Source organism: Molossus molossus, unplaced genomic scaffold (genome assembly GCF_014108415.1).
Source record: "Molossus molossus isolate mMolMol1 unplaced genomic scaffold, mMolMol1.p scaffold_m16_p_9, whole genome shotgun sequence".
Lineage (NCBI taxonomy): Eukaryota > Metazoa > Chordata > Mammalia > Chiroptera > Molossidae > Molossus > Molossus molossus.
Genome location: NW_023425403.1, coordinates 14,289,805 through 14,312,656, shown reverse-complemented (window position 1 = coordinate 14,312,656; position 22,852 = coordinate 14,289,805). Strand labels below are relative to the sequence as shown.

General features: G+C 39.7%; 1 protein-coding gene across 1 annotated transcript in view; it reads right to left on the bottom strand.

Annotated features, from left to right (window-relative positions):
- Window positions 1–22,420, bottom strand: part of LOC118623018 (mortality factor 4-like protein 1) — a 162,332-nt gene extending 139,912 nt beyond the window's left edge. Inside the window, 1 exon segment of the mRNA XM_036250594.1 lies at window positions 21,896–22,420. Within this exon segment, the coding sequence (XP_036106487.1) occupies window positions 21,896–22,420 (525 nt within the window).
- Window positions 22,421–22,852: the final 432 nt, after the last annotated feature.

Genomic DNA, 22,852 nt, shown 5'->3' with positions numbered 1-22,852 from the left:
TGTTTTGCAGTAAGGACTTTACAAAATATCCATTCATCTTATTGCTGGAAGAAGAGGTTTGTTTTAATGTACCTTAGACATATTCAATTCCATACAAATATCTTGTATAGAAGCCATTATTGCCTTTTAACATTGGGGCTCTCCAGATCTCCTGCTGAGCCACGTGGGAACCTATTATTCTCTTAACACACCTGGACTGCGTTGAATGAGTTTTATAGTTTTTTTTTTAGGACATTTTTTTCATTTATCTTCAGATAGAGAGGGACGGAGAGAGAGAGAGAGAAACATCAATGTGAGAGAGACACATCAACTGGCCGCCACCCACACAACCCCAACTGGGGCCGGGGACAAACCGCAACCAAAGTATGTGCCCTTAGCGGGAACTGAACCCAGGTCCCTCAGGTCCATGGGCTGATGAGTCTTGTAGTTTTGATTGTCCTTACGAAATACTGTCTTCTGTTACCATCTGCACACATCAGTGTGACTCTTGCTGTCATTTATGTAGCGTTGAAATCAGCCTTAAGTCTATGCTGGTCTAAGGGAGGACATAAATAAAGATGACTGAGACCTCAATGGCCTTAATTAGATAACATATCTAGTGTTCTAAAGCAATTCTACATTCTGTAGGCAACTTCTGTGTGACCCAAAGTGACCCAAAGGCTCAGTAGAGCAAAAGAAACAAAGTTTCCTATGGGTGGATTATTTGATTCGGTACTTCTCCCCATTTCTGAAGTTCAGTCCATTCTTTCTTTTGCAGGAATCACTCCTCTTCCCTCAGTCCAGTCACAAATCTCTGACCCGTACTTTAAGGGTAGGACACGAGCCCATGACAGAACACCCACCCCTGGCTACAGGATTTGTCTGAGAGTGAGGAGGTGATTCAGTTGAACCAAACACAGGAAGAAGCCAATGAGGAAAGCTGTTTGCTTTCAGATGAGAAAGATGCTGGCAGAGACCCTCGGAAGTTAGGTTTCCTGAAGAAGTGGGTTCCAGGTTGGAGAGGATAATGCCAGTGTACCAAGAACGTGGGAATGAAGGACCTAGAGACACACACCAGCCCCCTTTCAGGCCCTGGCCCTAGCTTGAGGTCCAGTTTTGCCCATTTCCATGCTCTCCCTGGAGTTTGATTAGGGGAGCTGCCGATTCCTTTTTGGAGATCGCTGAGCTGGTTGACTCGGGTGTCTGTCTTTTCCCATCAGGAGTCCTGATGCCTTGTCATCTTCATCAAAAAAGTATTTTGTAAGTACCTCATTACTCATTGGCATGATTTTGGTGCCAAACAAAGTGATTTACAAAGGTATTGTCTCTGTATTTTAGTGGTTTGCATTCTAAGAGTTCTGAGTTTGGCACCCTTTCTCTGGAACTGCTAAACTCAATAAATCTTTCATACCTCACTTTTTAAGTACATAGTTAAACATTAAATTAATGGATGAAAGTCATCTATCTTTCTGGGAGGTTCAGACCTATTTCAATTGTGTGCTAGGCATTTGTGTGCGCGTAGCTCTTGATGTCAAGGTGAAACTGCTCTCCTCTCTAACACATAAGAAAATGGATGCATAAAAACTTTCAGTATAAGTTATCCTTCCAGCCCCTGGGCATTGGAGATTTGGTTATCTTTTCACTCAACTGACAACTGATACACTGTTTGCACTGGATAATCTGGCTTTGTTCAAGCACAGTGCTGTTTGTATTTTTAATTCCAAATCTTACCTCATTATGAACCACTTTCTACCCTTTCCTCTGGGAAAATACGAATGCTGCTTGTTTATATAGAAAGTAAAGTTAAAGGGCCCGTGTTGACATTTTGGCTTGTTTTCACAGGCGAAGAAAGAGTAGGACTGTATTCATACGTTGAAGTTTCTTTGACTTTTTCCCTCAGGTTGGATTGTGCCGTTAGCCAGAAACCAGTGCTTCATCCAGGTTGCTTCATGCATTGACCACTAACCACTGACAGTAATGTCTTCATGGAAGTTTTGTTTCTTTTGGTTAATTTGTTTCTACTTCTCTTGTTTTGAAGCCCAGCTGGTAGTGAGCAACCATATTTTAAGTGAATATTTGGAATAACAATGAAGTTTCCCATTGTGGTGTTTCTTTGGCTTAAATCAAGACTTATGTAACATACCAGGGAAACTGGATAGACTGGTGGGACTTTGGTAGGGCCTGTCAAGTACCCTAGTGATTTCAGGAGCTAAGTAGACTTACAATATCCACTGAGAGCTGACCAAGTGGGTACCTGATGCTGTCACAGACACTGCCATTAGGCCACCAGGAGCAGCCACAGACAGTCAGCTGTTATAGTTTTGAATGTGTTTCAATGAGCTGTAACCATTTCTTTTGTCCACAAACTCTTTTTTCTTTCTTTCTTTTATTTTATCCTCACCCAAGGACATTTTTGCATTTATCTTCAGATAGAATGGGAGGGAGAGAGAGGGGAAGAGAGAGAGAGAAAGAGAGAGAGAGCGAAACATCAACGTGAAAGGGACACATCGAGTGGTTGCCACCCACACGATCCGAACTGGGCCAGGGACAAACTGCAACCGAGGTACGTGCCCTTAGCGGGAACCGAACCCGGGTCTCTCAGGTCCACAGGATGATGCTCTAACCACTGAGCCAAACCGGCCAAGGCACACAGACCCCCCCCCCCCCTTTTCACTGAGTTGTGTTGTTGACTTATGTTGTAGAATTTTACAGAAACAGTCCAGTAAAATTTACCTTTGTGTTTCTTATAAAGTTGTTGAGGATGCTTTTTTTTTTTTTTATATATTTCACAGTGACTCTTTGATGAAGAACTAAGGAAAAACTGCTCTCTGGACTCACTATCTGAAAACCTTATGCTTTAATAAAGCCATGGTTTTGTTAAGACTGAGTAGACAAAATGAATTTTGCTACCTTTTTGGACTAACTGCAGATAGTAAAACCAAATTTTTTGTTCATCTTCAGCAAATAGTAGACTGGTTGGCATACCTTGGTTGGCTGTGTCTTTTCTTTCCCTTTGCCTTATACTTCCTCATTTTTCTTAAAAAAATTTTTTTTATCTTGTGATTTTTATACAAATTTTCATAAAATTTCCTTTTGTTAAATTTTTATTTATTTATTTTTTTTATCTTTTCCCGAGGGCACTATTGCATTTATCTTCAGATAGAGCAGGAGGGAGGGAGGGAGGAAGAGAGAGAGAGAAACATCAATGTGAGAGAGACACATCAAGTGGCTGCCACCCACACGGCCCCAACCGGGGCCAGGGACAAACCACAACCAAGGTACATGCCCTTAGCAGGAACCGAACCCGGGTCTCTCTGGTCCGCGGACTGATGTTCTAACTGCTGAGCCAAACCAGCCAGGGCTAATAAAGTTTCTTTTTACAAAAAGAAAGGTATAGGTAAGATTGAATAGGCATTTCTTCCAAAGTGATGACGAATCCACCCAAACTCCTACGTGAGCTCACTGTTCTGTTAGGTGTAGCCCAGAGCAGTCAGCACAGGGCCCTGAGCACAGCCAGGCCGGCGTCTGCGATGGGTACTTACAATCTCAGGCCCGTGGGATGAAGAGAGTCCCTTAGCTCTTATTTCAGATCCTAATCTTAGGTTACATACTATTTAAAGAAGCTTTAATATATAATTTCTAAACCAATAGTAGGTGTAAAATGAGAAGGTTAGAAACAGGGAGAAAAGCTACTACGTGGGGCCACTAACAGCAATGAAGGGGAGAGAAAAACATGAAATAGGTAAAAAAGCTAAGCAATATAGATAACCGAATGCTTTAACAGGCCTTTTTACATCGAGTGCTGTATGTGTATATTTACATATCTATTATATTATAGGTAGATATAATACAATATTCATAACGATGACCAACTCAATTATATAGAATTATTTTCTGTCCAGAACTCTCATATTCCGAAGACTACAGGTAATCGAGTTTTATATTATATACATTATTAAACTACATCTAAACCTCAAAGTCATGTGAATTATGTACAAACTCAAAGAGCCACACATGGAAATACTCAGTCTCTGAACCTCCCATTGCAAAATTGATCAAATAGATCAGAAAATACAGGAATATAGGCTTACTACCTTCTAGTATCACTGGAAAAGTATCATTTAATACTATACAAATGATTGAATAGACGTGTCTCCAGGGCCTGCATAGCAAACAGCTTCCGTGTCTACCCTAGTATGCAGAAACACTTCATTTAAAATGGAAGCTGTAACCGTGTGTGTTGTAGTATCTATAATTGCGTTTCTACTTGGGTTAATGTTAGATTTTTTGCAAGTTGAAAGAAATGTATGCTCATTGTAAATTCAATTCATGTAGATTATGTATGCATAAATACTTATTGATAGAAAACATTAAGTTAATTTCTTCCATGGGTTTAATAACTGGTAAACTCCTGAACTTATTCTTGGAAAACATCCAGTTGGCCTCTTGAGGAGCACAGGGCTCTTCCTCTAATCTCTGGTCTGTGAGCATTGATCACGGGCCATAAAGTCCATTCCCCCGAGCAAGGAATAGTGTTCCGGTTTTGTGATGCTGTTTGGTCCACGTGTGCTGGTGGTGGGGCCCAGAAGGGGTAAATCACAACGCGATGGTTTCCTTTCTCTCTGGACGCATCAGCAGACTCCACCTTCCTTTTGAGATTTCTGAGTCAGCAGAAGGAACGTTCCAGGGCCTGGGCCCTGACAGCCTGGCCCTCAGCTACTGCTTGACTGGAGAAGGCCTCGGTTAACCCTCAGCTTTGGAGCAAACTTATTCCTGTTCTCTCTTGCGTTTTCTTTCTCTGGCCATAGTGGGGATGTAACTCTGAGGTTCAGATTGACCTTCAGAACGATGGAATGCAGTTAGATACTACATAAAGCAGACAGGTGGTTCAGCCTGTGAAGTTAGGGGCCAAAATCTCACTTAGCTAGAAATAAATGTTGCTTTGCTTTTTATCTTTTTTTTTTTGCATTGTTCCCTGTAGGTATGTTTTTCTAGAGAGCTTCTTAGGAAAGAGTGGGGACTAGGCCAGAGAGAATTATTTATTTGACCTATATAACCTTTATTTAAAAAAATTTAAAATTTGATTTATTTTTAGTAGGAGATTAGTGCACATGATTTAATATTTAAAAAAATAACAAGTATACATTGAACACTTCCTCCTGGTCTCACCTCTGCTCCGCATCCAGTTCCCTGACCAACATCATTAGGCTATTATTATTAGCTTGTGCATTTCAGAATTTATGCATATCCTTAAGTTGTCGCTTTTTACGTATGCGATTTTAAACCTTGCCTTTTCTCCAAGCAACATTCCATCTCAGTCAGTACATTGAGTTTATGTATTTTTTAATGATGGCATAGCATTCCTTTGAATAGGTACACTATAATTTACTTAATCAGTCCCCTACTCAGAAATACTGAGGTTAATTTCCAATCCTTTGCTAACAATGTTTTGATACAGTTATATATACATCATTTTGTACACATTTAAGTACTTATATGTGTTATATAAACCTGAGTAAAATTGCTTTGACAAAAATTATATGTATTTGTAACTTTTTAAAAATTTATCTTTATTTGTTGAAAATATTACAGATGTCCCCCTTTTTCTTCCCATTGATCTCCTCCTCCCTTCCCCACTTCCCTCTGAGGTTTGTCAGTCTGTTCTCTGCTTCCATGTCCCTGGATCTATTTTGTTCGTTAGTTTATTTTGTTCATTAGATTTCACATATAAGGGAGATCATGTAATACTTGTTTTCTCTGACTGGCTTATTTTGTTTAACATGATACTCTCCAGATCTCTCCAAAGGGTAAGAGATCCTTCTTTTTTTTTTTTTTTTTACAGCTGCATAGTATTCCATTGTGTATATGTACCACAGATTTTTTATCCACTCATCTGCTGATAGACACTTGGGCTGTTTCCAGATCTTAGCTATTGTAAATAGTGCTGCTGTGAACATAAGGGTGTGTATATATTCTTTCTGATTTGTGTTTCAGGCTTCTTAGGATATATTCCTAGAAGTGGGATCACTGGTCAATTGACAGTTCAATTTTTAGTTTTTTGAGGAAACTCCATATTATTTTCCATAGTGGCTGCACCAGTCTGCATTCCCACCAGGAGTGCTGTTGTCATTTGTTGATTTGTTGATGGCGGCCATTCTGGCAGGTATAAGGTGATACCTCATTGTTGTTTTAATATGCATCTCTTTGATGATTAGTGAAATTGATTATTTTTCCATACGTCTCTTGGCCATTTGTATATCCTCTTTGGAGAAGTGTCTATTCAGGTCTTCTGCCCATATTTTAATTTCCTGGTACTGACACAAGAGCAGGCATATAGAACAGAACACAGAACAGAGAACCCAGAAATCAACCCAAGTCATTATGCTCAATTCATATTTGACAAGGAAGGCAAGAATGTACAATGGAGTAAAGACACTCTCATCAATAAATGGTGTTGGGAAAATGGTGTTGTAAAAAATGAAACCGGACCACCAACTTACACCATGCACAAGAATAAACTCATAACGGATAAAAGACTTAAATGTAAGTTGTATTTGTAACTTTGATAGGTGCTATTTGCCCTCCATAGGGATAGTAAAATTTTACATTCTACAACCCCATGATGGCATGTTATAAAACTTCGAGTTTTTGCTGATCTAAAAGGCGAAAAAAAATGGCATTTCAGGGCAATTTAATTTGCATTTCTCATTTTATAATTGGAGTTGACATCTGTCAAAGAGTCTTTTGAATTTTTCTGAAAACTATTCGTTTATATCTTTGGATCCTTTTGTTTATTGTTGCTAATTTGTCTCTTAGTGATTTCTAAGAACTTCCTATATTAAAGAAACTAATCCTTATATGTGATATAGTTACAAATGTAGTCCCCCAATTTGTCCTATGTCTTTTAATTTTGCTTATTATTTTTTTGCCATAGAGAAATTTTTTGTCTTTATGTAGTAAATGGTTAGTATGTCATAGATCCTGGGTTTTCAGAAATAGTTAGAAAGGTTTTACCACTTTTGGTTCTAAAAATATTCCTCCACATTTTCTATGCTAGTTTTACTTTCATTTTAAATTTTTTTCTTTTCTGTTTTAAAATATATATATTAAATACCCAAGGACATTTTTTCATTTTTTGTTCAGATAGAGTGGGAGGGAGAGAGTGGAAGAGAGAGAGAGAAAAACATCGATGTGAAAGAGACGCATCGAGTGGTTGCCTCCCGCACAACCCAACCAGGGCTGGAGACAGACTGCAACCGAGGTACGTGCCCTTAGCGGGAACCGAACCCGGGTCTCTCTGGACCGCAGGCCGATGCTCCAACCAGCCAGGGCTTAAATTTTTTTCTTATTTGGAATTTATTCTGGTAGGTAGTAGGAGATATTAATACTTTTATTTTTTTTTATGTATTAACCTAGTTGTCCAAACCCCATTTATTGACGTATCCCATCCTTTCCCCACGATCTAAGATGCCATGTTAATCTCCTTAAGTTGGAGGCTGGTGACTGGGGTGGGGGATGCTGGCGACCTGCCTCTGTAGGGTGAAACTGGAGCCCGGTTCCTTGGCCTCGATGTGAGCAGACAGTCTGTAGTATCTGGGGAAGAGTGGGAGGAGGTTCTGGCTCAGATGTCAGACTCCCACTGTTCTTCAAACATTTAGGAGAGTTTCTTGAATAAATGCTTATTGATTTGCTTTTGCCCTTAGGTCAATTTTCAGAGATGTTAGATGTTAGAGTTTTATAATTTTTACTAGTTGAATGGCTGTTTCACTGGGAAGGGGAGGGTATGCCAGCTATACTGGAAGTCCCATAACATTCTCTCTGTGCCCTTCAGCAACGTTTGAACGATCTATTTACCCATACATTATATAGATGTATAACTTTCGTTATACCACATTTATACTCATTGACATAGTAGTTCTGCTTGGCCTTCCATCTGTCTTATGTTAGATTTTATGGGTTTGTGAATTTTTAGAAGTTTTTCATTGTGGTCTGATTTATTTGTTTGTGAACAATTTTTCTAGTAGCTATGTTTAGATAATTGCTCAGCATTGGTAAAATTTTCATATTGTCTTTGGCAACAATTTTTGTATGAACTTTTAAATCTGTAGATAAGTTTTGTTTTCTGTAGTTTTTTCTTCTAGTGTTTTTATATAAATCAGGAATTATTTATTACTGAATTATTTGAATTTTTTTGAATCAGCAATTTGTGGGAAATTCCAACAGAGGACAGGGGAGGGGCTAAAGTTATTTTGCAGGCTTGACAACCCAAAGCTTCTCTTCTGCAAATCTGGCTAATTGGTGTGATTCTTTGTCTAGCCCCACCTTCTCTGAATCAAACTGAGTGCAGGAAGACTTTTGCTGACATTCTGGCCATCTCAGTTTCTAAAACCATCATTGCAAACAAGATACAATTTTTGAACTTCAACATGAGTCTTTAGCTTTCAGGAAGTGCAATTTCACCAGCACGGTCTGAAATCATCCGTCACTGTGCCTAGCCACTGTTTTTGTTTTTCCTTTCCTTTCTCATGGCTTGCTTATCTAACTGTTTTGAGTCTCTACACAGATTTTTGGAGTCTACAGCTTATCTCCATTTTCTCCTAGTTTTGCCTAAAATGGAGTTTATATATTTTTAAATTCTTCTGGCTGATTTTAGGGTTATTCCCAGAAAGATTGGTAAGAGATGCTGTTTATGCAACTATGGTCATATTATTGGCATGTCACTTAATAGTACTCTAGTCACACATCTCTAATGGAACTCTTAGACTATTCTGAGACTTGGAAATAATTTAATATGTTTGTCAATGCTTATTATATTTTCTTCTTTTACTTTTTTTTAAAAAAAATTATGGTGTTTCACTGGGAGACTCCAGTGTTTGGCAAAAGACTAGTTATCCCTTCAAATATATAGCATTTCCTTTTGCCTGTCTCCATTGGTTGCAATAGATAATTCTACTGGAGCAGTTAGGGTTGTTTAGAACCCTGTGGTCAGTGCTGGTTAGTAGGCTGTAATGCGTCGAGTGGGTGCTTAGATGGAGTCTAGCAACAGAGTTGTTAACAGACATTATTTATACTTTCGAATGATAGTGGGAGAAAATCAGAAGAACTATCAGAATCACAGGAATTGTGGATGACCTGGCTTTCACTAGGTTCAATTTTCAGGAAAGTAGGAAGAGTGCTCAGCCCCTCTTATACTGCAAGTGGAGGTAATTTTGAGAAAAAGTGGCATCAGATCATTTATTTATTTGATCTTTAACATCATGTTCTGGAACCATGGACGGATATAAAAGAGAATATAAAAATGAAACGTGGTAAGTGACATAAGGAGGAAAGAATTACTTCTTTGGGACAATATCAGAAAAGGTTCTCCAGAAGAGGTTAGTGTGTGTTGATTTCAAGGGAATCAGTGGGTTTTTCTTAAAGAAAGATTATTCAAAGAGAGAACATGTTACTGGACCTTAATTGCCAGGTTTTTGAGTCTCAATGTCGTAGAAATGAGCACTGAACTCAGTATAATCTCAAGCAGATAGAATTTATTGAAACGAGGTTGTTCACAAGGGAATCAACCAGAAAAGAGAAGTCGAGCTCCCCGAGGGGTTCTTATGGTTTATATAAGGGTATTGGGGTGGGTGTAGGGCTTGGGAATGAGGATGAGGTCAGTTGTCTCACAATCGTCATCTGCTGGTGGTTGATTCTAGGGTAGTCACAAGATGTTTTCCATGGTCAGTGGACCACCCAAAGGACCTGTAAGATAATGCTTGTGCAAACATTCTGGTTACCATTTAATTGACAAAACAACTATTTTGCAGAACATGATGTTAAGAAAGATGTTATCATCACATTCTTTCCTTTAAGGATGTGGTTAGGTTAATTTTAACTGCGGAATTTTACTGAAAGCAAGGAGTCATAGGCTTCTTAAGATGGAGTTCTTTTGGTCAAGATGGAGTCCAGATGTTACCCCTATACTTTCTCAGCGTCCTTTAACAATATGTAGGACAGATAACATGTAGTTAATTACCCTGTAGAGTATAACCTTCTGCAGAGTGTGAGAAAGTATCAAGCTATATTCCAGCTTTAGCTTTTCTGTTTAATAGAAAATTATCAGAGTAGTATTTTCACTAGTTATCAGTATCTTAAGATAAATATTCATGCATAGTACACCTTTTAAAAACTGGAATAAAAAATAGATTTAAGGATCGCTATTCAACTGGAATGTCAATGTCAGGAAAAAGATGAAAATGAACAAGAGTTTACATTACCAAGAAAAGCCTTCTAAGTAGCACCTGCTGAGACCTTTAAATGACACACACACACACAGACACACACAGACACACACAGACACACAGACACACACACACACACAGGGATATTTAAGTAGAGCACACCTGTGAATGATCCTTTAGAGTAAATTAAATGAGTCTGGCCCTGGCCGGTTTGGCTCAGCGGTTAGAGCGTCCGCCTGCGGTCCGGAAAGACCCGGGTTCGGTTCCCACTAAGGGCATGTACCTCGGTTGCAGTTTGTCCCCGGCCCTGGTTGGTTGTGCGGGTGGCAGCCACTCGATGTGTCCCTTTCATATCGATGTTTCCCTCTCTCTCTCTTCCTCTCTCTCCCTCCTACTCTATCTGTACAAAAAATGGAAAAATGTCCTCGGATGAGGATTAAAAAAAAAAAAACTTAAAAAAAAAAGAAAAAAAAGAAATGAGTCTGGACTAATGATTTGTGAGGTGATCACTCCATTTGTGTTGGGAGCCAATCAGGAAGATTCTGTTGGCATTTTCCTTGTATCAACCAGTACTGCACAGTATAGGAAACACAAGAACTGAAGAGCTCACATCTTCATGTTCTGAAAACTTGCGTGGTTAACGAGTGCATTGGTCCCATGGCATGTCCCTTGTTTTCAAAATTCTAAGTTAAATTATCAGCAGTAAGAATGCTTTTCCCTTTGGTTACCAAACAATGAGTAATTTGTAACAGTAAGTCACCCGAGAATAGCATCAGCCAATATCAATAAGTTAAAAGAACCCCTGGGAAGAGAGGAGAATTGGTAGGACTGCTGCTTTGTTTATCCTGTCTGTTATTTTCTCCTCCTCCTCCTCCTCCTCCTCCTCTCCTCCTCCTCCTCCTCCTCCTCTTCCTTCTTCTTCTTCTCCTTCTTCTTCTATGTTCATTTCTAGACAGTGTCTTTTAATTGCTTGTGTGCTCATCTGTGTGGATTTAAAATGCTTTTGTGGTGGCAAAGAGTAATTAGCCTGGAAACTCAACTTTTAAATTGTATTAATGAGCTGCGTTCCCCTTTATCTTTTAACTGACCCCAAGAGCATTAATGAAAGGTATCTAAATATGAATACAGGTGTAGTAATAAAGGAGAATGATCAGTCACCCTTACTTTAATTGGTGTCACTTTAGCTTTTAGTAAGGTAATAGGATAGTACTGCCACCTGCAATCATTCAAGACTACTTTGCTCACTAATTAGCTCACATACAAAAATTAAATGACCTTTCAAAAGTGAGTGAAATAGAATCTGGTAAGAACCATTAAAAATATATTTGTGCAATAGCATTGGCAGAATATTTAATCATAGAATTTCAGAGTTTTGAGGGAACTTAGTGGTTCATTTTATGCAATCTCTGCCCATGAATCTCTTGAAACTCTGTTGGTGCAGAAACTATTCTAAGATGCTTGTAACGGGAGGTTATTTCACTTTGTCTGATATTCCAAGGTCTTCTATCTAGAATCATTAATTCTTAAATTCTCTACATGAAAATGACACTGTAGAGATAGTATTATGACTACAAAGGTTACTTCTCTCTTTTAGATAAAGTTGAAATTTATTCAACTGACATTTGTTGTGGGTACATTGGACTCTGACTACTTTTGGCATGTAGAGAAATAGAAAACACGGTTTTGCTGCCCTTGAAGAGTTTGTACTATGGGATCTAGGTAAATACATACAAAGAAAAACTTCATTAAAAAGTTGAATATTACATCATATGTAAGCACATTTGGTTAGAATTATAAGTAACTGTATAATCAACAAAAGTAGATGTAACTTCAAGTCAAGCCAGTGAATTTGTCTTGTTTCCTAAGAAAAATTTCCACATTAAAGAAGACTTCAAAATTACATTTTTACTTAGGAGACACAGATCATTTTTATTTAGGGGACATTCAGAGAAGTTCACTGTCTTTATTGTATATGTTCACTAAAATGCTTTAACAATGCTTATGATTTTGATAATTACTTGTCATACAGAAATGGATCCAAGCTTTTCACTTTAATGAGCACGAAGCAAAATGTATTAGTATCCAGTGTCTCCTCCATGCGGTAATCCAGAGTGTGCTTCCCCATAATGAAGGTGGCTCCTTCTCTTCTCAGACAGTACATCTCCAGGTGAGGAGAGAGCCTGGTTAAGGGCCTATGATGATGAGCTAATGATGAGTGCAATTGAGTTTTCTTGGAATAGCTTGACTTCTGAGCATTTTTCTCACATATACTTGAGATTTTTATAGCCATTTCACTAGAATTGATGGTCAATATTATAATTAATATTTTCATGATTGGACGACCACTTACTAGCTAACATCCTCCTATTTCTCTATATAAACTCTCTACTGTGGCAACTAATAATAATTGTTATTATAATAATCTCTTATTATTTGTTAGGAAGTGTGTCAAGTATTTTATGTTCATTTATTTCACTTTATATTTGCCACAACACCACAAGTTCTATTCTTACTTCCATTCTACAAAACAAATTGAGGCAGAGAGGTAAATTTCCTGGGAAAAGGTAGAGGTGTGATTCAGACTCCCATCTGGTGGACTCCAGAGCCAAAACTGGCGGTGGCATTTGCTGACTTGGAACCTACCCAGTAATTTTCCATTTCTATACTTGCTTTTGTAGCTTCCTCCATACCAAATGCTCTGTACTGCCCATTTAATGATGTAATTCCAGATCCTACTTTGGCCAGGTTAGTAAGAGCTATTCCAGAGTTACAGAAATGGCACTGTGCTATGAAGTATTAATAAATGTCAAATTCTAGTCCCCTCTTTTTCATGTTTAGCAGAGTCTTAAAACTTAAACTTTTATGTTGAAAGAGTAAAGGATGATTCCAGCAATATATTTTTAAGGAATATCTCAAACAGGCCTCATTTGAAGACAATCTTCAGCCTACAAACGCTCCCTCCTTTCTGTTGGATGAGCTTAATTCCATCTGGATAGCACTTTGGGATCCCTCAAATGAAAGGGACAATAGCATCAGAAGAGATATGTATTGGGATTTGGAGTCTATATATTCAAGTTGTTATCAAAACTAATTCATGGATATTGGTTAGGGAATAGGCACACTTTTTTTTTTATATACATTAAATAAATGTTCAGTTATGACTTGCTTCTGTAGGATTAATGCAAAAAGAATCATGAGATCTATTTTTTCTTTACTCTAGAGTATTGATTGAGTGTATATATTAGAATATATCTGATACAAGAACAATCTTTCCTCTTCCACTTAGCATCAGAGATCCAGATGCTTTAGGAAAGTGCTGCAGCTCTTCTATTTGTATTACTGTAGACCGTGCCAAGGATGAAGCCATGTCTCCTCTGTGACACTGTAGGACACATCTGCCAGTCAATCCCTGATTGACTAATTGGAATTATGAAGTATTGAGTTGGACTGGAAATCAAGAGATCTGTTTAAGCTCTTTCTCTGTTATCCATTAGCTGAGGATCTTGTGGGGAGCTATAGCCACATGACTTTCCTCGCCAATAAAAACAATAAGCTCTGCATGATGGTCTTTAAATCTAACAGTTAAGTTTTAGAATTGCATGAGATCACTTGTTCTTCTGTCTACTAGATTATTTCTTTTTATAAACTGAATCTGGTTGGCTTGTCCCATTTCCTATTGATCTTAAGGAGATTAGAATATGCCACCCCAAAACATGTCACTATGGCATATGGATTATTTTGAGCTGAAGGAAACTGAGGATCAACAGATATAGAAAGGAGCCTACTCAGAGCTTTCCTTATCTGATTAAATGAAAAAATTCTGAGAAGTGATGACAGTCATAAATCTCTTCTCTGGGGGAATTTTATGGCCAGGAAGAAGATGGAAAGTTGGTACTAAGAGTCTACACAAATAAACCTTTCTACAATAATCCTATCTTCTATTAGTTTTCCCATATATTTTTCTTCCCACAATTTACTGCCCCTAGCAACCTAACCCCCCCTTTTGTCTATCACTTCTCCATAATTTATCATCCTTTGTTAAAATAGTATATAAGCTTCTGAGTCTAACCATTTCTTTAGGGTTTCACTCCTTTTCTGTGTAGTCCCTATGTACATAACATTAAAAACATCAACTAAATTTGTATGCCTTTTTCTTCTATAAATTTGTCTTATGTCAGTTTAATTCACAGGCCCCAGGCACAGAATAGAAGAAGGTAGATAAAAGTTTTTTTTCCTACTCTACAGAACGTGAGGGTAAAAATATTTCTGTTTGATTTACAGTAATGTTGAATTTGATTCTTTTCCTTCTTTCTTCTCCATTTCTAAAATTTGAGTGTTCTGTAGCTTCAAGAACTCCCAAACTTATAAGCACCTTGACACATCTAGCCTTGGAAGGCAGCCAGCACTTTAGGATTTGACTATGTACATACCACTCATACTGTCATAAAGTAGGTAAGGTGGAAATTATATTGTCTCCTAGCATGAATATATATATATAGCATAACATGGCTTGTTGCCAGTTTTATATCACATCTCTCCTCTGGTTTAATGTTTTATACACAAGGTCACACAGTTAATTCTAGACACATTAAAACCAGCCTATATCTATATTACTAAGTGATTCACAAGACGCTAGATTCTTTTAAGTCCCTCTTGGACTCTACTTTAGGCTTCCTGAGGACACAACATTATTACTCTTACAGTGGAAAAGCGTTTGGCTAGGCATCAGGAAATTTACATTTTAATTCAAGCTCTGGCACTAATGTTTGGTGTGACTTTAGGAGGATCACTTAATGTCTCTGAGCCATGGTGTCCTGAGCTCCAAAACCACAACTTTGAAGTTTATGGTCTCTTAGATCTATCTCAAATATAAAGTTTGCTCTATGCTCTAAGGCCTTGATTTAGTTTATTACCCTGGTAATAACATACTTTCAGGCAGTAACTTGGAATAAAATTCCATTTTTTATATAATCTTCAGATAACCAGAGGAGAGAATTTTATTTCAGCATTGTTGTTTTTCAAATTGAAACAGGTCTCGGGTCACATCATAAATCTTGAAGCATTATAAATTATAGTGAGTCTCAAGTAATATAATTAGCCAATAACAAAGACAGTAGTCCTGTCTCAGAAGAGAATAGAGCAGATATTTATTTCTAGAACTAAGTAGAAATTTTGCAAGAATTTCTGCATTTAGGCCAAGATACTTGTGAAGGTAGACATACAGCTTATGTGAAAACTGTTCACTTATTCCTATCTACAAATGTAGATACAGATGAATTTTAGTCCATTCTTTAGTATGTAAAATGCTCTAGGCTTATTGTCCCTCCCTCTTGATTTAGAGGGAAGAGAAGGCTTATTTACTGGATATGATGGAGCCTCAGGGAAGCCACATCTTATCTATCAGATTCCTGAGAGCTTTGTGATGCAAATCACACTGCTCCCTTCTTCCTACCAACAACTAATTTGAACCAGGATTGATTGACTAGAATGTTTGCTAATCAGTTTGAAACAAAACCAGGCTGGGGGCCAATGGAAGTTTGCCAGAACCTCCGGTCCAAAGACCAGGTCCACAGCTGGTCTCATTTTGGAAATGCTTTTGCCCATTATCTTATCATTTGGTCCATTTTATATGGTCCATGTCTCAAATTACAATAGTTACTTTGAAGGCACTCTGAGCAAAGAAAAAAACAAAACACTACACACAACTTGGAGATACTGATTTAACAATAACTTTGAAAATAAGGTCACCTTGTTGTAAATGTAATCCCTCCCGCTCCCACCCCCTTCTTTTTATAGAAGTTGCTAGGTTAAGGCATCTCCCGGAGGAAGAAGGAGAAATGGAGCCGCAAAAGTGGGCAAAAGTTTTATTGAAGCGTTTTGGGCGAGGTTCGCTGGTCCACGGGGAGGGGGCCAGGGAAGTTGCGCTGCTAATGGCCTCCCAGGAAAGCTTTATAGGGGGGTGGGGTTGAGGAACAAAGAGGGGAGGTACTTGATTCTGTGTAACTAAGAGGGGAGGTATTTGATTGGTGGTTTCGATTTCTCCTCGGGCTATAGGGGGTGGGGTGGAGGAACAAAGAGGGGAAGTATTTGGTGGTTTGGATTTCTCTTCTGGGTGGTCCATTTCCCGGTCATGTGACTCCCCTGAGCTCCCGGGCCTTACACTAGGTATATTGACAGCTATGAATTACTGCCGAGCTGTAGTTTTTGGATGTAGCTAATGGGACATTTGTTAGTGAAGTAGGGAAAGCCACTTTGATTTGACCATCAGAACGCTGGATTCTTTGTGACATTCTTCAAACTCTCCTTTGTGTCATTCTCCAAAATTTAAAAATACAGTTAAATAATTGTGCCCAAACCAAGATGTTATGGAGTCATCAAGGTGGCAGAATCACTGGATACATTCATTGGGACTAGGAGGGTCACATGAATGTGTAAATTAGACAAAAATATAGGACAATGGGGAATGGTGGAGATTGTTGAAAACTAAGTAAATATTTCTACTAAAAATTTTCAAGTTTAGATTTGAAAACATACAATTTTCATAAAACAATGATAACAAGAGCCCTGGTAGAAATGATCAATTTGATAAGTAATATTAATTCTTACTTCAGAGATAACTATGCAATTCACTGTTTTTTCCAAGATAAGCAATAAGAACTGGAAGAGAGAGGACTGACATTTATTGACTGCCTAATAAATATCAGGCATGAACTGGGCATTTGAACATGCATGATTTCATAAAGCCTCACAATGACCATCTACAGTAGGCGGCATTAATCCCATTTCACTGATGACACATTTCAATCTCAGAGAGTTTAGGTAATCTATAAAAGGTAAGTGGAAAAGAAAAGATTTGATTACAAAGCCCATGTTCTTTCTTATAGTCTAATTGTATGAACTTGATGAAGCTTTTTAACTTTTCCTGTGACTCACATTTAAAAGGGGCATATTAATACTTTCTTCACAGGAATAATTTAAGAATTGAAAAAGTTAATAATTGTGAAAATGCCTCACAGAGTCATGATGTCTTAAAACATTTGTTGACTATGAAAGCATGACAATGACTCTATTGAGCAACTATCAGCATAGCAGGTGTCTGAATCTTTCTGCTGTGCAGGTTTAGAGAAGGCACCTACATTCTTTTACCTGGATTGTATTATGAGTTATACCCAATTAAACGGGCTAGAATACATCCTGTGGTTGTGCAATGACTGAAGGATCCTAACACATTATGATTACTGCAATAATGAGAGTAATAACTAGGAACCAAGGAATAACAGTATATTATTTAGAGTTCTCCAGAAAAATTGGAACCAACAGGGTGTGTGTGGGTGTGGGTATGTGTTTAGTATAAGAAATTAGCTCACTTGATTATGGAAGCTGACAAGTCCCAAGATCTGCAGTTAGCAGGTTGAAGGTTCAAGATGGCCAGTGGTGTAGTTCTAGTTTGAGTCTGAGGCTTGAGATTCAGGAGACCCGACAGTGACAGTGTGAGGTATAGTCCAAAGCTGTCAGGCTGGAGACCCAAGCAGAGTTCATGTTTTAGTTCAAGTCCTAATAAGGAAAAGACTGATGTTCCAGCTCAAGTAGTTGGGCAGGAGGGGTTCCCTCTTACTGGTGAGAGCATCAGCCCTTTTGGTTCTATTCAGGCCTTCTGCTGATTGGAAGAGGCTCACCCACATCAGGAAGTGCTTTGATTCTAATGTTTATCTCATCCAAAAACTCCCTCACAGACACACTCAGAATAATATTTAACCAAATATTTGGGCACCTCGTGGCCCAATCAAGTTGACATACAATATTAGCCATCACACACAGCACTCGGAGTAACTATCACTGAACTAGGGACTGATCTTATGGTAACAGAGCAATAAAGAAAGCAAATATCTGAGCTTTTATAGGGGTAAATTTGTACATGGTAAAGAATTCTGTAAGTTGAAGAAGAATTTCAATATATGTGCTCATTCAAAGTAACTTTCCCGTGGGAAACCTTGGGAACTATTGGGTGTTGGGCCCTCTGAGAGCCTTCAACCATTGACTGACCGGAAGTCTGCATGTCGTTGTTAAAGATTTCAGGTACTTCTATCAAAACAACTAAAGAGCTATCTCATACACTGCTGGATACATGCAAAGAGAACTTGAGAATGGTCATTCTCACAGGTATTACATGATGCAGTATATACTGATACCCCACTTTGTACTTTGTTGGAGCAAGTTGGAGCAATTTGCTACCAATTGATCTTTAAATTATCAATTTAGTATATCCTCAACAAACCTGTCCCTCGCTCACCCCATGATACCTACCTTGTACAGCTCAGCCCTTGGAATCCCAGCCCTCCTGTGGCTGGGAAAGTCCCACAATCAGTCTGCGTGCTCTCCCTTTGAACTATGGCACTAACCAGGGTGGCTACATAATTTGCAGGGTCCAGTGCAAAATAAAATTGTGGGGCCTCTTTTCATTACAGGCACTGAAATACGGCCTGGCTGGTGTGGCTCAGTGGATTGAGTGTTGCCCCATGAACTGAGGGGTCCTGGTTCGATACCTGGTCGGGACACATGCCTGGGTTGCAGGCTCGATCCCCAGTAGAGGGCTTGCAGGAGGCAGTCAACAGATGTATCTCTCTCACATTGATGTTTCTCTCTCTCTCTGAAAAATCAATAGAAACATTAAAAGAGCCCGGCTGGTGTGGCTCAGTGGTTGAGTGTTGACCCATGCACCAAAAAGTCACTGGTTCGATTCCTGGTCAAGGCACATGCCCAGGTTGTGGGCCAAATGGCCAGTGGGGGGCATGCAGGAGGCGGCCAGTCAATCGTCTCTCTCATCAATGTTTCTATCTCTCTCTCCCTTTAAAATCAATAAAGAAAAAAAATTGAAAAAAAAAACATTGAAAGAAATATTTAATATTTAAAGCCTTTTCACTTAAAAATTTTTTTATTACATATAAACCATAATACAGAATAATAGTGATAGATAAGTAATGATGTAAATTTAAAAATGCAAAAAGTTAATGTTTTTGGTGTCCTACTAATGCAATACAATAAATAATATTTTATTAATGTGATATCTTGATTGATCATAAGATTTTTCTGGTTCTCCTTTCTGAAAATTCACTTAGATTATCAAAATTTATTCTTTTATATACTTCATTTTCAATCAATATAATTAAAAGCAACTTCAGCCCTGGCTGGTTTGGCTCAGGTGTTGGAGCGTTGGCCCTCTGATCAGGGAGTTGTGGGTTTGTTTCTGGTCAAGGGCACACACCTCGGTTGTGGCTCTGTCTCCGGCCCGGTCGGGGTTGTGCCAGAGGCAACCAATCCATGTGTCTCTCTCACATCGATGTTTCTCTCTCTCTCTCCCTTCCACTCTGTCTGAAGATAAATGGAGGAATATCCTTGGGTGAAAATTAAATTTAAAAAAAAAAGGAACTTCAGGAAAATTAAATGTGGCAAAATTTTTTGACAAGTTTTAATTCTGAGGAGGATCTTTTTTGATGATGCAACTATTACTGAACTTTGGAGTTTTTAATCGTATAGGCTATGATAGGATTGGCATACTTTTAAAACCCTGTTATGTTATTATTTTTGTTGACATGATTACTAATTGTGAATAGATAAAACATGGTTGCTGAGAAATTATATCAAATAACAAGAACAGATTTGCCAGAAACAATTTTTGAGAAACTTATTATATGACTTGCAATCCTCTTGAACAACCAAAACACATCTTATCTATTATTAGAAATAAACAATAAGCCATATTGAGGTGCATATAGATGCAGATACACAAACAAGCAGAGACCTAACAGTTTCTAGAAAAGCTTTCTAAAGCCACCTATACTTGATCACTTTTAATCCCATTGTGGTAGGCATCTCTGACATGGTCATAATCTTTCTATAATGAGAATATTACATTGCTAACAAATTATTTTTTAAATGCAGTCTTTACTGCTTCTAGAGCTGATGGTTCTTGCAGAACACGTTTTCTAGAAAAGTTTAACTCTTTTTTTTTTTTTTTTTATCCTCACCCGAGGATATTTTTCCATTTTTTGTACAGATAGAGTGGGAGGGAGAGAGAGGAAGGGAGAGAGAGAGAGAAACATCGACGTGAAGGGACACATCGAGTGGCTGCCACCCGCACAACCAACCAGGGCCGGGGAGAAAGTGCAACCGAAGTACATGCCCTTAGCGGGAACCGAACCCGGGTCTCTCCGAACCGCAGGCCGACGCTTTAACCGCTGAGCCAAACTGGCCAGGGCGAAAAGTTTAACTCTTTATAGAATAATTTTCAAGTAGGCCTGAGTTCAATTTAGATGTAAATTTATAGAATGGCATTTCAATATTTCCCGTGACTTGTGGAGCTTTTACAAGTAGCCGTAAGTGGCACCACATCACCCTTTTTATAGAATTCAAAATGTTTATTATGTGTTCTTCTTGCTTTACCTTTAATTATAGAAAAAAAGTTGTCTTCATTAATAGTTCATCTGAAACATCACATAAAACTATGATTTTCTGCTGAATGGGATGATTTGAAATTGAATTTCTATTTTTAAGCCTGTGGCTATTTGCTTTGTCCCGTTGCAGCAGCTTTTAAAACCGGAGAGTCTAAACTTCTGGAAGAATTCTCATCACTCCCCGCGAAGGTGCTGCAATGTCCCCACACAGGTCTTCGTTATAACACTGTGCTGTCTGAGGTTTGTGGCCTGAGGGCCACCTGCTCCCGTCCTAGTGCACAGGCCACAAAGGTGATTCTGTGCAGACACAGGGCCGGCTCTGGGACCGAGGGGAAGGGCTTCCCACTGTGGTTTCAGGAGCTCCTCCTTTTCCTCGGGCCCCTGCCATGGTGCTGCTGCCGCCGAGGGGGTTGCAGTGCCGGCCTGCTGGCTGCCTAGGGCGTGGTGCCCAGGACTGAGGCTGTGACATGCAGCTGAGCGGCCCTCCTCGGCCCCACGCTGGACGCGGCTCCTTTGCCGGTGAAAGGGCTTCACTGTCCCATCAGACTTCACTTAGAAAACACGATTTCAAAGATAAAATGAATTTCAGGATGGAGACAGCAATGCATTAAGGTAACTATGGGGCCCTCTGAGTACAGAGCCCTATGTGATGACACAGGGCACATGTCAACGAAGATGGCCGGTCACAACCCCTTGTGGCATCTCAGTGCGGCGGCATCCAGCTCCTTTCCGAGCTCATTCATGCTGCGGAAGCCTGCCTCCCATTCTCCACCTCTTCAGCCTCCATCTCCTCTTCCATCCGCCCTCTCTGCCGATGGCCTGGGGCCACATGTCACCGGACAATAAGAACAGAAGAAAGGAGGTGACACCGCCACCTCGCATAAACTGCTGCCGCCTCAGCACCTCACCTGTGTGTGTCCACGTCCACGAACAATTCTTCTGGTAGTTATGTTCGGATAATTGCTCCACATCGGTTAAGTTTTCACCTTGTCTTTGGCAACAATTTTTGTATGAACTTTTAAATCTGTAGATAAGTTTTGTTTTCTTTTCTATAGTTTTTTCTTTTAGTGTTTTTACATAAATCAGTAATTATTTATTACGGAATTAATTGAATTGTCTTTTGAATCAGCAATTTGTGGGAAGTTCCTATGGAGGACAAGGGAGGGGCTTTCTCACCTGTGACTCTGGGTGTCACGCTCTGCACCAAACCCCAGCCGCCCCCTTTGATGGGCTCACTCCCCTCACCTCCTGCAGCGTGGATGTTGCCCCCTCCTGGAGGGTACCCCCAGCACAGGCTGCAGACTTTCTCCCGTCCACGCAGCATCTCTCCTGATCAGGCCCCCAGCTAATGCTGCGCGTCTGTTTCTTCAGAGTCAACTTTTTGGAAAGAGTTTTTACACTTGCTGTCTCTGATGTGTCCCTTTGCTTTCCCTCGGAGCCACATTTTGCCTCTATCACTTCAAAGAAACTGCTCGTTTCAAGAATTCTAATACCTTCCATGTTGTTAAATCCAATGGCCGGCGTGTCCTCTTCTGACTTAACCAGCACAGGCATGGACACACCGTCATCTCCTGTCCCTGGAAACACGTCCACACTTGGTTTTCTGACACTCGACTCCTTCCTCGCCGGCTGCTTTGACGGCCGCGCTTTGCTGGTATTTTCTCTTCGTCCTGACCCCTGCTCACTGCAACACCATGGCTCTTCCTCTGACATCCTCTCTGCCTTCCCTGACCCACTTAGGGCTTCACACAGTCTCGTCACTTTAAGCATCGCTTACACACCAGGGACTCCCAGATTCAAATGTTCAGCCGGCACACGGTCCCTGAATCCAGACTTGGATGTCCAGCGCTGTCGGAGGCCGCCCTGTGCTCCTCTGTCCCCTATGCCGCAGTCCAGCCTGTCGGCAGGTTCTGTGGACCTGCTTCCGAACCGGTCTGTGTTCTGACCACTTCTCACTGATGGCCGGGGCACCCGGCAGTCAAGGAAGGTCTCAACCTAGTAGCAGGGTCCAGGTTCTTGTCACCACACAAGAAAGAATTCAAGATCGAGACAGATTCAGCAAAGCATGGTGATGTTGTGAAAGCAAAAGTACATACTCAAGAAGGGAGCAGTGGCAAACCCCGAGAATGAGACACCCAGATGGGGCCTGGGTAGAAGGTTTTTGTTAAGTGTAGGCCAGGGGAGGGGAGAGGGTGGCCCTCG